The sequence below is a fragment of the Phascolarctos cinereus genome, unplaced genomic scaffold, assembly GCF_003287225.1.
Source record: "Phascolarctos cinereus isolate Bilbo 61053 unplaced genomic scaffold, phaCin_HiC Scaffold_1;HRSCAF=81, whole genome shotgun sequence".
Classification (NCBI taxonomy): Eukaryota; Metazoa; Chordata; class Mammalia; order Diprotodontia; family Phascolarctidae; genus Phascolarctos; species Phascolarctos cinereus.
In genome coordinates, this window is record NW_027555514.1 from 162,918,937 (window position 1) to 162,937,225 (window position 18,289).

The following is an 18,289-nucleotide window of genomic DNA, read 5'->3' on the forward strand; positions in this document are numbered from 1 at the left end:
CTAAGAGAAATGAAAGCATCATTGCACAGGCCACGAGGTCTGGCGAGTTAACAACTCCATCTCACTGGGAGGAGGAGGACAGGAGTGGTTAACCATCTCAGTCTCTACTTCATTCCTAATTTCTATTTTGTCTAATTTTTCTTCTTTCTGCACTCACTCTACTTCCTCCTCCTCTTCTTCATATACCTCCCCATCCTATCTCTTAAGATGACTGTAGCTCATTTCTTTCCTAAAGTTGCACTGTCTTCCTCCAGGAGGTGATTTCCTTCTTTTCAGTTTCATAGGACTTTGATAATAATTCGTGTTTGTATAATTTTATATAGATTTCTGTTCCCCATAATATACAAATTATAAATGTTGGGGAATAGGAGGAACCTGGACTGACCAAGAGCCATTGTTGAGATCTGACAGTGCTATTCAGTCAATAAATACTTGCTAAATCGTATATTAAGGGTGAAAGATGCTGATCTAAATTTGAAAGGCAATACATTGGCCAAATATGTATTTTATTGTTTATTGATAGTTCTTACTGTAACCTCTTTTTCTGACATCCTAGAATGTTTCTCTATGGCCTTGTTATTTCTACTTTAAAATTTTTGTTTTGTCTTTTTGGGCTTTTTTTTTTTTACTTAGGAATTTTGAGTTATGTTTTTGTATGCACTGTAATCATAGAATTGCAGATTTGGGAGAGCATCACATGCTGTCTTGTCCAACCCCTATCTGAATTATGAGTGCTATCTGTAACATCTCTGATAAATGCCCATTCAGCTTCAGCTTGAAGATAACAACTCTTTTCTTCCCCAAAACTGTATATTTTATATTTGGACAACTCTAATGGTTAAGTATAGACATTTCAAGTTGGATGTCCTAGAGAAATCTCTTACTCAGCATGTCCACAACTGAATTTCTTATTTTTCCCTTTGAACTGTCCCCTTTTCCTTATTTCTGCTGATGTTACCACCCTTCTTTCATTCATTCCCATGTTCGTTATCACAGCATTTTCCTAAACTGCTCACTCTTTCTCACCTCCAGTTGCCAAATGTTTTCAAACTTTTGAAACCTCTTTCCCATGTATTCCCTTCTCTTCACTTACATGGCTACGACATTAGTTCAGACTCTCATCACCTCTTGCCTACATTATTGCAGTAGCCTCTTGATTGGTCTCCTTAAGAGACTGTCACTTGAGTCTCTCAGGCCATTCTATACACTGCTGCCAAAGTAATTTTCCTTGCTTTTTCCTGGGCGCTCTTTCATGCTTGGAATGCACTTCTTCCTTATCTCTCTTCCCTATAAATCCTTCTCTTTTATTTAAAAACGAAGGTCAAGCACCATCTTCTGCATAAAGCCTTTCCAAACCCAAATGCTAATGCCTCCCTTCCATATTGCTTTGTTTATATACTTTGTATATATTTGTATTTGTTAACTATATGGGGGGAAAGAGAGAGAGAGAGAGAGAGAGAGAGAGAGAGAGAGAGAGAGAGGAGAGAGAGAGAGAGAGAGAGAACGAGAACATGTGTACCTGTTGTCTTACACATTCAAATGTAAGTGCCTTTAGAATAGGGATTTTTTCATTTTGGTCAATGAATTATGGATGACAATCCTGCAGAAAAGACTAAGAATGGCATGGTACCATGCACCAAAGAAGAGGGGTGATCAGCAATGCTACACAATACAGAGAAGTTAAGAAGATTGAGAGCTGAGAAAATGCCATGGTTTTACCAATAGAAGAGATCATTGGTAACAATTATGATAAATTACAGGTCCTAATTCTTGGAAATAAATTTTACTTTATTAGTATCATTAAAACTTGGTGAGATGAGATTTGTAATTGAAAAATAGTTGTGTAATAACCTTATTCAAAGGGAACAGGATAGATAAAAGGCAAGGAGGGAGCAAGGAAAATTATGTATTAAAATAATCTAATCATATAAGAAAAACAGGAACCAGAATAGTGAAGCATGGTAGGGAGAGTATTTTTGAGACATACTTTAGCCCACCTAAGCAGAAAGAGGAAATAGATTAGGAGTTTGGGAAATCTTATCATAAACCTAGCATGAATGCATGCTGTAGTAGTAATGGCATACTTTAAATACACTGACATCTCTGGAATTCTCTCTCTGCCAAAAGCACGGTAACTAATAAAGCCTTGACTTTCCTTAATGATAGCTTTATCCTTAAAAAAATAAAGCAAACAAGAAGGGCATATTGTATTCAAAATCTTATCCTTTTTTTTTAAATGAGCTGATCAGGGTTAAGTGACTTGCCCAGAGTCACACAGCTAGGAAATATGATGTATCTGAGGCTAGATTTGAGCTCAGATCCTCTTGACTTCAGGGCCGGCCACTGGACCATCTAGCTGCCCCTTAAGATCTTATTCTTACCACTAGGTAAATGCTGGTTTCTGGAGTAAAGATAGGGAGAAAAGTAATGGTTCTGTCTTTAGAATTTGTAATGAGCAGAAAACCAAAAAACAGGAATAGTCCTATATGCACAGTACATTTGGGGAAAGGAGATTCCAAAGAGTTCAGAGAAGGGATAGTCAGGGTCTCAGATACTAAATTTCTATAGGGGAAGTCAGACCAGGAGAGAAGGAAAGCTTTCAAGAATAATGTTCTGAAGACAAGAAACATTTATGAAGAGGAAGAATTAGGGGAGTTTTCTAAAAAAGTCATTGTGGACATACAGAGAACTAGTGCATTACCAACTTTGATTTTTGAAACAAAACATAGAAGATGGAAGCAAAGGCAGTTAATAGAAGATAAATACAAAAATGTGGCAGAGACCTGTCAGATAAGTATTAGGAATACCAAAGCCACAGAAGTCCAATATAAAAGTTAAAGATAACAAAAAAGGTTGATTTGGGTTTTGTTTGTTTTTTTAAGTTTATTGGGGAAAAGAAGAAAATAAAAAAGGTCTTGGACCACTGCTTAGCAAGGATAGAAAAATGATAACTATTGGCAGAAAGTCGAGCTGGTAACCTTTTGCTTTTTTGTTTCTGTTTTCTTTGTCAAGGAAAGTGATCTTTGTACTTGAACTGACAGAACAAAAATGGCTAGTAGGGAATTTATACCCAAGAAAAGTAGGGACATAGTAAGAGAATCACAACTTCTCTTGCTGATTTCTAGTGTTTTCTCCTGGCTGAAATGTACCTAGATACTGAAAGAATTGGCAGATGTAATTTCTGAGCCATTGTCAATAATCCTTGAAAGATCACAGAGAATGACAGAAGTATTACAACTCTGGAGACAGGAAAATATCTTATTTCTTTAAAAAAAAATACAACCAGCAAACTGTAAGCTAGAGAGATTGGCATTAATTCTTGATATAATCCTAGTGTATTAAAGAAATGGTTAGTGAACATCTAGAAGAGGAAGCTGTGTTCACAAACATCTAGCATAACTTAGTTAAGACTAGGTTGTGCCAGATTAATCTCATTTCATTTTGTGAAAATGTTACTAAACTGGAAGATTAGATGAATGCTTTAGATGAAGTTTATCTTAATTATAGCAAGTTATATGATAAAATTCTTTTATATTATACTAGGTAGATGAATTAGGAACAGGTTGAATGGCTGGGCCATTCATTAAAGTATTCTAATATTAGTGTTTTGATGTCAGCTTAGAAGGAAGTTTCTAGTAAAGTTCTCTAGTCATCTATGCTTTACTTAACTGTCACAGAGCTGGGTATGTTAGTTAGCCAATACAGTGGAAGAGAGTCAATTTAAAAACATCTTCACAATCTAGAACATTGGGCTGACTCTAATAAGATGAAATTCAATTCAGATAATTGCAAAAAAAATCAACTCTACAAATAAATATAACAATAGCTAATATTCACATAGCAGTCTTTATTTTTAAAAAGTTATTTTTGTATTTTTTTTTGTATCACCATAGGTTTCTTCATTAGCCTGCCCCCTAACTTCCAGAGAGCCATCTCAGAACAAATAATATTTTAAAGACAAAATAAGAAAAAGAGGTGGAAAAATTTAGCATAACTGATCAATATATTGAAAAAGTCTGAAAATATGTGCAACATGTGTAGACCTACCTTTATAAAGGATATGGGGGTTTCTTTTCATATCTCTCTTCAGGCTTTGCTTGTTTTTTATAATTTTACATTTACTTTTGATTTTATTGTGTTCTTTCTATTTACATTGTTGTAGTCCTTGTGTATATTGTTTTCTTGGCTTTGCTTACTTCACCCTACATCATTTCATATAGATCTTTTCATGCTTCTCTGTATTAATCACTTATTTCTTACAGTGTATCACAGTTTGGTTATTTCTAAGTTGATGAGCATGTAGCACTTTAAGGTGTGCTGATGCTTTATATCTGTTATCTTTTTTGATCTTCAGCAGCCCTAGGGTAAACAAGGGGATACATGGTTAGATAGCAGTTTTCCTCAGAAATAGATGTAGAAATAATACAACTTCACCATGAGTCAACAATCTGAAATGACATATGAGAAACCTAATGCCATCTTAGACTACATTAACAGGTATAAGTTCAGAAATAAGTTGGTGATAGTTCTGCTATAGCATTTTATATTACATTACATCTGGAAGTATTGTATTCAGTTCTGAGCATCATTTTTTAGGAAGGACTTTAATGTATCCAGAGGAAAGCCACCATTATGATAAAGGGCCTTATGCTATTAAAGATTTGTTCTGGGGAGTATTTAGCTTGGAGAAGAAAAGACTTAAGGTAAGACATGATCACTATCTTCAATCATTTAAATAGTTATTATGTGAAAGAGGGTTCAGACTTCTGCTTGGCCCCAGGGAGCATAACTAGGAACAATGGTAAGAAGTTACAAAGAAGCAAATTTTAGCTTGATAATATGTGAAACTTCCTAATCATTGGAGCTTTACAGAATTGCCCTCCTTAAGAAGTAATGGGTTTTTTTTCTCACTTGAGGTCATCCAGGAAAGGCTAAGCAAACAGTGTCATTTGGGTTGTAGAGGAATTTCTTTTCCAGGTATAAGGTTGAGTAGACAGTGCTGATATTCCACATTGTGAATTCAGATTCCACACTTGATCTTGTGGAGAGGAAGACCAGGTCCCAGTGCAAAGGACTTTGTCTTCATTTTGGAAAGTTGTAAAACTTATGCAAGACCATAAACAAGGCCACAAGATCCTACTATTTGGTTTTGATTTGGAGCAATCATTGATGTATTTTAAAGTATGCTTTTTCATAGAATCACAGTAGTTGAGAGTTGGAAGGGGCTTCAGCAGTCATCTGTTCCAACCTGTACATAAAAAAATCTTTGTTATAACATGATACCTGACAAGTAATCATGTAGCCTCTACCTAAAGACTTCCAAGGAGGTAGAATCTACTCCTTGTCAAGGCAGGTCATTCTGCATTTGGACAGCTCTAATTGTTAAGTTTTTCCTGACATTAAACCAAAATTTGCCTCTTTTCAGCTTTTACCCCTTCTTCCTGATTTGCTCTTTAGGGCTAATCATAACATGACTAATCCCTCCTCTATGTGACACTTCTTCAGATATTTGAAGGCAGTTATAATGTCCCCATTTAATCTTTATTTCACCAATCTTTATTTTATGCTCAATTCATTCAACTGATTTTCACATGTCATTCATTGACGCAAGCCTCTGCACCATCTTAGTTGCCTTCCTCTAAACACTGTATTTTGTCACTATCTTTCTTAAACAATGATAGCCATATCCAAGCACAATATTCCAGATGAAGTCTGATGACAGACTGTAGTGTACAGCGTACAATAACATCTTCCTATTCCTAGAAGCTGTTCTCCTCTGAATGAAACCCAAGATCACCTTAGTTTTCGAAGACTGACTCATTGAAGTTATAGTCCACTAAAACTCCAAGCTCTTTTTCAGGACACCTGCTATTGAACCGTGCTTCTGCAGTCTTACGTTTGTGAATTGATTTTCTCTTGTACTGAAATATGTCTTTATATTTATATCTACTGAACTTAATCTAATTAGATTTAGTCCCATGTCCTAGCCTGTCAGTAGCCTTTCAGTATTCTGTCGATGTCATCCATTATGCTAGCAAGCCTTTCCAGCTTTGTGTTATCTAAAGATTTGATGAGCATAAAATTTATGGTTTTATCCAAGTCATTGATGTGAAACAGTACCAATTCAAGCAAGAACCCAAAGGTACTCCACTGGATACCTCCTGCCACTTTGACATTGAACCATTAATGACTAACCTTTGAATCTGGCCATCCAACTAGCTATGAATCCATATCTAATCCATGTTTCTGCACTCCACAAGAATAGTATGAGATACTTTTATCAAAAGTGCAGGTAGACTCTATCCACACAATTCTCCTCATCTGTTAGCTTAGTAATTCTGTCAAAAAAAAAAAAGAAATGAAGTTGGTCTTGAATGACCTATTCATGATGAAGTGATGCTGCTTTTTATCACTACCATTTCCCTTTCCGCCTGTTGAGCAACCTTTATTTTAGTGATCCATTTTCTTTCTTGCCCATTCAGCCAATAGAACATGTTAAACATTTAATGTATTTCTGAAATAATAAGAGGGCATATGGACAGTTCGTCTCCCTGGAGATATGTTGGCTCAAGTAATATTCAGTCCAAGATGATACCTCTCTCTATTCTTCATGTTAGAAAAAAAAATCTCAGAATATGAGATAATGTACCTTGCCATTTATGTTTCTCTGCTGAATACATTACCCACATCCTTAAATACCATTCATGGTATTTTTTTTTTATTACTTCATCAAAGGAATCTATGCCTTGGGAAAAAAAAATCGATACTTTCATGTTTCACTGGAGGTTCTGATAATTTTCTCTTTTGACATGTGAATCATAGATTTTTTTTTCTTAGAGTTGGAGAGGACCTTCGAGTTCATCTTGGGTAGTGGTCTGTGATCTCATTAATAAAAATCTGTACAGGGATATGAAGATAAAAATGAAGACCATCCCTGTCTTTATATTCTACTAGTTCTTTATATCTTTTGTGTCATAGACCCTTTTGGCAATCTGATGAAACCTATGTATCCCTTCTCAGACTAATCTTTTTAAATGAGTAATTTTTTAAAATATATAGAATGGCAAAGGGAACGCATTATATTGAAATGAAGATGTAATTTTCTTTCCCATCCAAATTCATAGATCTATTGAAATCTATTCTTGGTTCCTTGGACCCTAGGTTAAGAACTCCTGTACTAGGGTGATACAATATGTAGACTGAGGAGTACATAAAAGTAATTTCTTAAGGAAGAGAAACCTAATAACTCAGGGGGAGGGTCAAAGAAAAGGTTTTGCATAGGGAATGGCAAATGAATTGAGCCTTGTAGGAAGACAAAGTAACAGAAAATGGGATGTCAACTTCAGGGAATAACAGTAGGCCAGTTTGTCTGGAAAGGAGAGTGTATGAAGAGGGAATACTATGAAATTGGCCTAGAAAGGTAGTTAGAAACCAGATTATGGAAGATTTTAAATGCCAGTCTGAAGGGGTTGTATTTTTCTTTAAGACTGATATTTCCGCCTTGTTCTTCTACTTTCTTATTCATACTGTTTCTACCTTCTATCACCATAGCTTCTTTATCTTTGTGATACATTCAGTTTCTGTGTTCCTCCTTTTTTCTTCTATAATCTAGCCATAAAACTTTTTTTTAACTTTGTAGGCACCAGAAACCCATCTGACAAATTCACTGTTAAAAGTTATTAATGGCTCAATATGTTCACCAACCTGGATCACACTTTCATTTTAATAGGGACCTGTAATATCATAATTTATTTAATTTATTTTTTTGTTACAGTTTGAGTTCCAACTTGTTTGCCTCTCACCCTCCCAGCCCCACATTAAAGAAGGCTAACATTGGATTTAGATATATATGTGGAACTGTACAATACATACTTCCATATATCATTACTTTCTCTGGAGGTAGATAGCATTTTCCTTCAAAGAGTGCTTCATAGTTGCATAAAGTTTTTTCAAATTTAAATTTAAGATAGGAAAGTCTCCTTTGGGTTTTGCAAAGTGGAGAGTATAGAGCTGAAACCTGTGATTTAAGATATATACAAGTATATTCAATGTCCTTATAAGAATCTAGGAGTAAATAAAGCCTCTGAACGGCCAAAATAAGTATCACAAAACCTCTGAAATAATGCTCGTGCAGTTTAATAAAAGGATATCCTCATAGACCCTTACTTAGAGCTTGTCAACTTATACACCATCCTAGCCCATTTAAATGTTGGAATTCCTAGCCATAGCAAGTTAGAAGTTGTAAAATAAAGTAGATGGGGGATTGAGGAATGCATGGAGGTTGGAGGGTTCGAGTTGACCCCAGTAAAAACTAGTATCTGTAAGGAAAAAGAAAGAATAATGAAATGTAGATTCAGATCAATGAACAAGCATATGTTAAATGCCACTGTGTGCCAAGCCCTGACTAGGTTCCAAGGATACAAATGTAATGAATAAAAATACTCCTGCTCCTAAGAAAGTTAAGACAATAGGAAGATAAAAAAGTATATACAGCGTAAAAATAAAGGGAATAAATATAAATAAATACACAGTAGTTGAATACAAGGCAGGCCATTTTGAAGGGGCAGGAGGATCTGGAAAAGCTTTATATAGAATGTGGTTCTTGAGCTGCACCATGAAGGAAGAGAACTATTCTGTAAGGCAGAAGTGAGAAGAAAAAGAGTTCTAAATATGAGGGATGGCCAGTGCAAAGATTTAGACAGGAGACGGAGCATTATGTGAGAGGAACAGAAGTCCTCTTTGCCTGGATTATAGAGGACTAGGGTGAGGAGTAATATGAAATGAGGCTGGAAGGATAGGTTTGAGCCAGAGTTGAGTAAGTTTAGGGGAGTCACACGATCAGATCTATGCTTAATGAAAATTACTTTTAAAGCAGCATAAGAAGGGCTAGGGTGGTGAAAGACTTGAGGTTAGGAGACCAATAAGGAACTGTTTCAGTGATCAAAGCAAGAGGTTATGAGTGGCTGGAATAAAGTGGTAGTTGAATGAGTGGGCCTTGGGACAACAATATGGGAAAAATGTGGAGGCGGAAATGGAAAGGTTTAGGAACTAGTTGGGTATGTGGGGTGATAAAGAGTGAGAAATCAAGAAAAATGCCAGAGTTATGAACTTGGGAGACTGGAAGGATGATGGTATCTTCAACAGAAATAGAAAAGTTTGGAAGAGTGGAGGGTTTGGGAAAAAGATAATAGGTTCAATTTTGCACGTATTGAATTTGAGAAGTCTCTATGACATCCACTTTGAAATATTCAGTGGGCAATTGGTGACATGGGACTGAATGTCAGGGTAGAGACAGGAGGCTAAATCTATAGGCCTGGAGTTATACGCTTAGACATAATAATTAAGCCCTTGGAAACTGAAAAAGTAAGTCATCCCTACATGCCTTAAGACCCTGATGACATCACTGCATTATAGCACAGTATAATAATTGTTCATATTAGTGAACCTGAGTCATCAACATTAGGTCAAATTATGATAATTACACTTTAAGAAGACAGGAAAATGTGTGATTGATTGATTTTAGAAAGATCTTTATCCAAAAGGGTAAAGATTACAAAAAAAAGAAACCTTTAATACTTAAAGGGCGTAAACTTCAGGTATCTGGGAAATTCATTTATGGTGTAACAATTTGTTGTCTTGATGGTTCCAGAAAAGCAAGGCGCCTACTGTGTCTAATAATTCCTTTAAATTCATGCATGGTATTGTAATAAGAACAATAAAATAGATAAAAAATTTCTCAAGGAACTAATGTTCTAAAACAGGACATTCATTCATCTAAATATTTATTGAGCACCTACTATGGTACAAAGCACTATGATAGGATGTACCAGATGCTTCCATGATAGGTTATGGTTTTCTAGATCTAACAGTCTTTTATTTTTTCCCAAGCATTCTTCTTCACTTCAACCTTTTGTTAACCTATTGGAAACATTGCTTTTCCTTGCTTTAATAATTATATTTTATTGCTTTTGTGAGGGAGGAAATGGTTTTGAAATTGTAAGTATGTTAAATTGGAGTTATTTATGCTATTATTTCCACAACTCTTAAGGTGATTTCCAGGTGTCAAATTCTTTAAATTTTAAGAAGGTAAAAATCTTTTCAGATACCTCAATATCATAGTCAGGAATGAGTTGAAATTTTCTGGAAGTAGGCTGCTGCTCTGATTATAGTTAGGCGGCAGCACAGACTCCACCTCCACCCCTGTTCCTGTTGTCGTACCAGTTTGTTTCCACTCATTTAGAATGGCTGGAAGCTTATTCTCTAACTGGCCCATTCAGTGACATGGATACAAAGAAGCAGCAGCGTGGGCCCTGGTGCTTATGCATGAGATGTGACGTGGTTTACCTGGGAGTCGGTTCCAAAGTAGGCTCTACTGACAACAAATTGAAAACGCCAAATTCTGGCTTTAGGCATTTGACATTCTGATCCAGTGTATGTATGATAATGTTGTTCCACTTGGATGTGTGTGTGTATGAAATATGTATTTACATATATACCTGCCTTTCAGTTTTGCTAATTATTTAGTTTTCATTTTGTAACATTATTACAACGAAAGTATATTGGTTTGAATACTGTAAATAAAAATTAAAGCAGGAGCAGCAGGCTTATGGTTCTTATCTATACAAATCTATTGGCACTCAACTGACATGACATTCCAAGGCTTGGTTGTTTTATGAAGTGTTTAATTTGTATAAAACTCACTTGACGCCATATTGGAAAACTTTGAAACTTTTTTCCTTTCTGAAGTAAAATCCATTTTATTTTTTGTATCTTCACCTGTTGAAAGCTTTTGCACCCTAAGGGTCCTACTGCTTGTATTCGGAAGATTCTTTTACTCTAAAGAATATAAATAAGGTAGTGAACTCTAATTACTGTAGTTGGTTTCATTTAAATGCTGACACTGAAAATGCAATAGGTCCATAAAAACAGATCATCCTAGTAAATAAAGTAAAAGGTTCTAAGACTCATATTCATTCAGCAAAATCTGTTTTAAGGAAAGGGCTAATTGTGAGTGTTAACCTGCTGCTTAAAGAGAATTAACCTTTTAAACACTCCATTTTTTACTTTTATTTTTTAAAAAATTTCGTTTTAAAGGTGGCAGATTGACAGTAGTGAAAAGGTGAAATTCAAGCAGATACAGCACAGGCTTGGAAGTATTCGAAGTTTTTCTTTGATCTATTGAGAGACCTCAACCAGTGAGTACGTTCAGAGATGAAGATAGCTGTCTTATAGCGATTTCAGGTTTTTACTCCACAGTCACAGAACGTTAGAGTTACAAGGCACTTCAGAAGCCATCTAGAGCAACCCATACCTAAATAGCAATTTCCTTTACAACACACATGCAAAGTGCTCATCCAGCCTTTGTTTGAAGACTTCTAGGAGGGAGGGGGATACCAGGACCTGCAGAGGCAATCTATTCAACGGTTAGTTAGTTTTGTTAGGAAATTTGGGGGTTTGGATCTTTTGGGTTTTTTGGTTTTCTTTAGTATTGAACCTAAACCTGCATTTCTGTAACTTCAGTCCATTGATTTCTACTTTTTTCCAATGGCTCTAAATAAATCTGTTGGCCCCGCCTAAGTGCCTCTTTATTGCTGTTGCATCAGTATATTGTTTGACTAGAGAAAAATCAGGAAAGGATATAAGATTGGGAAATAATAACTTTACACTTAAGTACTTCAAAGGTACTTCATAATTTTATTTGTATGGATACAATTTTCACTAGCACAGATAATGATCTGTCCCTGCCAGCATAGTAATTAACTTTTTCATGAGTGACTGCAGCTAGAAAAAATAAAAATCATCATTTGGTGTCCATCCTTTTAGTGATGACTCAATTTGTGCAAAGATGGTTCTTGGACAACACCTGTATGTCAGCAAGTCTCTACTCAGTCTATAAACCTTGGTAGGACCCACAAATATGAGAATTTTTTAAAAATCTCTTTTTACAGGGACTAGAGAACTGGTGTCTAAGGCAGCCAAATAAGCCACTGTGCAATATTGAAGGACTACTCAGAAAACTCAGAATGAAAAGATCAACAGTTAATCTACTTTCATCACTGTCATACCATATCACCTAAATAATATTTAACCATTCTTATGTGCTTGCATTTGCTTATTAATGGCAACATCATTTTCCCATATTCTCTGAAGACTAGCTAACAGTTTGAGAATGGTACTGATTCAGCCAGCCGTGTAAATTAGAATGTCCCTAATAGTAGGACAAGTGAGCATTGGGTTCTGGAAGAAATTTCAAAAGGCTACCTTTTCCATTCCTGATTCCTTAGGAAACCAAAAAAAAAAAAAGATATCGGAGAACACTGAGAATGTTTGCCCTGTAGGAAGGAATGGTAGTTGGTAAAGGCTTACAGAGCTGATGAATATTTCTCAGATGAGAGAAAACCTTATTGAGTCAATAATTTTTCCTCTTCTGACTCTACTCCCTTTCCCTTTATTTTTTGTCCTTCTCTCCCTCAGTTAAAACTCTTTCTAGAAAGCTAAATGAGAACATTTTTTTTACTTTCTCTTGCCTGAGCTACATTCTGATCTCACTATTCTATACATTTTTGTATATTGAATATCTACAGAAGCTAAACTAAGACTAAATTTTTCACACATTGCTGAACCATACCTTTTCCATACCTTTTTATTATTTATATAATAAGCTAGCTAGGGTGTATTATCAACCTACTGGTCTTAAACCACATGTGCTACTATTGATATTTTTCTGAGGTTCAAAAATATGTGCAAAAAAATTTACAGAAATTTACAGAAAAGCTTTCACAGCTTTAATTCAGCATGTATGTTTAATTTTATGAAACTCAACTATATGAGACATGTAAATGTGTTCCCCCACCCGCAAACTGTTCTTGGTACATTTTTTGTCAAAGTTTCTTTCTTATAAATTTTTTCATTGGCATTTACATGCCAGAGGGATCCTATGCTATCTGTGTAGATGATAAAATTATCATGGGTATTTTAAGAAAATTTAACATTCATCTTTAAATGAGTATGCAATTATTGATTTTTTTTAATAGATGAGAGACACATTTCAAGCCTAAGATATTACTTGCAGATGACTTCTGTTATTTTTCTCAAGATGACATTTCTTGGGTATAGGATATTATAGCAGATATTTTTAAAACCAGATTTACTGGTTTAATTTGTAATACCATTCTGTACTTCCTTGAAAATTGTCTGAAATAATAAATTAATAGTAATATATACAATTAAATTAAGCTACCAAATAGAGTTGTCATATTTGCTTTTGTATTCAGAGTATAAACATTTTTAAATGGATCGCAGACAGCAAGAACTATGTCTTTTTATCTTATTTCATGGAATATTTCACTATGTGCTGATAAAATGATGAGAAAGCTCTTCTGAAATACACACAGAAACGGGAGTTTTTTGAAGTGAAGCATTTTCTCTGCTTAACTTTTTAATCAGTTTATCAGTGGAACAAAATAATAAATAATAAAATTAGTTATTTTAAGTAGGCCCTATTTTATTCAAGAGCATTATCACCCACCTCCTCAAATTATCAATTACAGGTTTTCTTTTAACATTTTAAAAAATTGTTGAAGATTTTTCATTACTGCCATCAAAATGAATTATTGAGCATTATTTTTATTATACTGAATCATTTCATTACTTGTCTAAGAAGGCTGAATTTAAATACCACTGTACCCTTTCATACTCTTCCTACCAGAAGTTATTTGTCCCTCTTTTGAATTTCTGGAGCACTTTGTAGCATTTCTATGTTTTATGTTAGTTTTATGCTTCTTACTTGATTTTAAGCTTATTGAGATCAATAATTTCTATTTTGTACTTTTTTCTTTCTATATATGATATGCCGATTGTCATAAACTTGAACCCAGTTAGCTTCTATGTATAGAAACAAGGTCAAGCTTTCAGTTGAAGGATATTAATAGTGCTGTTTCAGAACTATGTGATTCATGGAATGTAAACTTATAATCATTCAAACATTAAATTTATTTACTGATAATTCAATCATCTGCATATTGATTTCACTGTTCTTGCTCTGCTTGTAATTTTTGAATATTCTTACTTGGAAGATATTTAAAGTTGATATTAAGGTGCCAAATGTGGGCAGAAAGTTGTAGAATTTGTAAGTCAATTTAGGTTTTGTGATTATTAATTCATACCTACATATCTTCCCTAGAATATATGGTAGTTTACATTTAACCAAAATTCATCCCTCAGTGTAACCAAAGGTTCCCTACCAAAAGATACCTGCTTTTAGTAGCTAGCCATCATCAAATACAGGAATTTCTCTCTCCAATGACAACCAGCTGCTATTCAAATAGAAACAACTTTGAAGCCTTTCTAAGTCATCATTTGGCTGCTAAATTTGGCCATCTTGGCTTGGAGCTGAGAAGGGGAACAATTTTCTCCAAGATTTCACAACTTTCTAAATTTAGGAGTTGGTTAAAGTGAAGGAGATGTTATGAAGATGGATTGATAGATGACTTGACATATTATTTTAGGAAAGGAAATAAACAGATCAGATTTCTATTGCTGAGAAAGACCTTAGTATTTTCAATTAGGAGAAGACAAAGAGTTTTATATGTTGTATAGCATTGTAAGAGTTGTATAGCTCCAAAAAAAAGAGTTGTCTGGTTCCTACGGTATCAATTGTAAATTGCCTAATTTTATTTCTTCTTTTTTTCCTGTTAGGCAAAGAGGATGAATATCCAAAGAAACCTCTGGGGCAACTTCCACCTGAACCTCAGTCTGTTGTTAATCACCTGAGCAACGGACAGAAAAATGTTGGCATATCAAACTCCCAAACATCCAAAAAAACAGAGAGCACAGCAAGTCCCAAAAGACAAGAAATGTTGCCTCGTTGTCAAAGTACAAACAATGCGGGGGAAAGGATTCCTTCTGTAAAGAGACTTGACTCAATAGAAAAAGATAATGGGAAGATTAGGAGTGAGGTAGATACTCGAAGAAAACAACCACCGAGTACACAAGACAATTCTAAGCAATATAACAATGCTGCAGCTAACCAAAATTCTAATGCTACTTCACATATCCGGAGGGATTTTGTACCAAAGTGGAATAAACCTTCAGATATGTCAGCCATTGAAAAAACAGGAAAATATGCAATTGAAAGCAAAGGTAGAACAGCAAGTCACATACTTGTAGGCACACCTCCAAGTCCTGTTGAGACACGGGCATTAAATGTAAGACAGAAAGTTAAGATTTTAGATGGTGATGAAGGTAAGCGGGGGTCCAATGCCTCCCAGTATGATAATGTACCAGGAACTGAAAATGAAAATGGGACTTCCGTTGAGGAAGTGTTAGAAAGAGCTCACTCTCAAAGTCCAAGTAAAGTAATTTACCCCAATAGCCCCAGAAAGTATTCTGAGAGATCTTCTAGTCCATCAAAAGTATCAAATAATTTTACCTTTAATGTGCAACCACCAAATTCCCCAAGATATTTATCCCAGGTCGATGGCATAGGTCATATGAAAATGCCACCACCATCCTATAGCAATCCCCCTGTTTACCGTGGAAGTTCTCCAAAACATGCCAGTACTGCTAACGCTAATTTCATACCTCTGCGTTATAACCATGGGGCTCAGATCAGCCCTTCTCGAAGACCTTATGGCTCCAATCATTCCATAGACTTTTCTCCTGAAAAATCTTATAGCCGCCCTGCCCCTCTTGTGCTGCCATCCAATCGAATAGAAGTTCTACCTGTTGATGTCAGTGCTGCAGGATCATATTCAGGCAATTCAAGGTCTCCTATGGGTGGTGACTTCATAATTCCTCCAGTGGATTACTTGCCAGATAACAGAAAATGGCCAGAAGTTAATTACACATACAGGCCTGAGGCATATGGACAATCATGGAACCAAGATGCTAACAGAAGCCACTTTAGCAACTTACCAAAGCATACAGTTTTTCAACATGTAGCCATTCAGGATTATAACCTTCCAGCTGTTTCAATAGATAGTCCAATACGGTATAGAACTTCACCATCTTTGGAAGATGTCAGTTCACCCCGGTATCAATATTCAGGTGCACCACCTCCATCCCACTACAGAAATCGTGATGGACTTTCTATACATGAATCAGTGTTGCTATGAAAATCTACTTATGTTTACTTAACAGAGGAGAATAGAGACCATTTAAGATTTACATTGCTATGTTTGTAATTGCCAAAGCAGTATTTTATACAGTTACGGATAACTTGTGCAATTCTATGTATGTTAATAATAAGAATATATCAAGACATTTTCAATTCCAGGTAGATGCTACCGAAGTTGAGCATTTTAAGTTGTGTCATCATTGAATCTGTTTAAAATAATAGCATATATAAACATAGCAATAGTATGGAGAGATGTACGCACAATATTAATTCATTAGTACTTTTCAGTTTTCATTTGCATAGTCTTTATCTTTCAGAACAGAGAATTCCATGTGCCAGCTTTATTTTTTTAAAATAGCACTGAAGAACCCTATGTAGAATGAGTCTTTTTCTGGCAGTATGTAATGTATGTGTCATCTCTAAATAGAAATCTGTGGACCTATGCATACATGTTTGAGCAGGAATGTTCAGGAAATTTAGAAGCAATTATTTATCATGAATAACTGATTATTTAATGGTATGGTTACTTTCTCTAACTTGTCTTGTAAGCAAAGGCTTCCTTGGATTTTGCTTGCTTTAACCTATTTGCCTTCTTCACCTGGGTCCTAAACTGACTAAAACAATGGCCCTGCAACTTCTCTAAGAATGCTAATTTTTTCCTCTTTTGCTCTATATCATCTGTCATTCAGCCTGAAAAACAGACAAGCTAAGACATTGGAAGGAAAAGAAGTTCAACTTTCTGAGCTGACTCCTTAGTGATGCTTAAAAGCAACATAGATGACAGGAATATGTGTGCCATCTAGGCAGCATATGATGAGGTCATTTATGTCAAAATAAATCAAAATAACCATTGTTTTGTTCTATTTTGACCCTTTGAAGGCCCAGAGCAAAACGGTCCTTGCCATATACAAAAGATGTGCTTGCCAGTGGATGTGCTACATTATCAGGCCGTTAAATTATTATTATTATTATTATTATTATTATTCAAACTGAATGTAAAAATTTACCCCAGTTGTCAATAGGAATCTAAAATGACTTGTCTTTTTAAAAAATTAGTGTGATTTTCATGCTTTTTGAAAATATTTCTTTGCTTTTTTCCACTTTGGAAAAAAATTCAAGTCAAATTATATACTTTTAAATTGGTCTTTAGAGGACATTTCTTTAGACAAGCTATATTACAGTATACATACATGGTCAATTCTTGAGCAATTCAAGAAAATACACACGTTGTTTGTATGTAATTGAAGAGTTTGGTGTTAGAATTACTTTTTATAATATTTGAATAATAGAAAATTTTATTGAATCAAAGAATAGGCATTGCAGCCTATTCTTGCTGCAGGCTGATTCTTTAAAGTTTTAAGGTACAGAAATATAATGCCTTTGAAAATGGAAGTAACATTTATTTAGTTAGCTAGTGAATGTGATAGATCTTGTTTATGTATATAATGTATCTGGTGTAACTTTAAAGAACTTGGTAATATGTTAAATGATAGAACACAGCATATTAATAGCTAAACACTACACTGAATCACAAAGAAATTCTGATTATTGGTAGCACTGGGCTATTGATTTAATTGCTGGTAGCTGCTTGGGATATATGTATATAATGTAGCCAAGGATGTTAACCTTAAATTTTGAACCTTGATTCTGTGATTTATAATAAACTACACTGTACAATTTACTTTATGCTAGTAGCACCTATGCTGCCTCCCTCAAATATATGTGTATATTTGTGTGTGTGTGTGTGTGTGTGTGTGCATGCATGTGTGCGCACACGCACACACACACATATCAACAATGGTAAATACTGTAGATTTTATATATATATATATATGAAATGTATACACACTATTTTCTTATGTCACCTATAACAGTTTTTAATTGTATACTTTTTTGTGTCATTGTTTTTAACATGCTAAAAGTAATAAGGATGTCTTATATGGTGTCTTTGAGCTTTTTCTTCCTGGGATCAAGTGTCATATCTCTGTCTCTTCTAAGAGTTAACTCTCTTTAAATTGAAAGTAATTTACTAATTTTAGTCTGTTATTTTTCGGTATGTATACATTCTGGTTTTGAATTTATACTTCACCCAAAAAAAATCACATAATTAGAACTCTGACCCACTTCACATTTCCCCATTAATAACAACGTTCGATGTACTACTAGATAGAC

At 34.9% G+C, this 18,289-nt stretch overlaps 1 protein-coding gene across 4 annotated transcripts in view; it reads left to right on the forward strand.

Moving 5' to 3' along the window:
- USP6NL (USP6 N-terminal like) overlaps nt 1–17,803 on the forward strand; it is a 204,716-nt gene extending 186,913 nt beyond the window's left edge. For all 4 annotated transcript variants that reach the window (XM_020999670.2, XM_020999671.2, XM_020999669.2 and 1 more), the window contains one exon: nt 14,698–17,803. In XM_020999670.2, the coding sequence (XP_020855329.1) occupies nt 14,698–16,115 (1,418 nt within the window). In that variant the 3' untranslated portion in view covers nt 16,116–17,803. The remainder of the gene's footprint in view (nt 1–14,697) is intronic.
- The last annotated feature ends 486 nt before the right edge of the window (nt 17,804–18,289 follow it).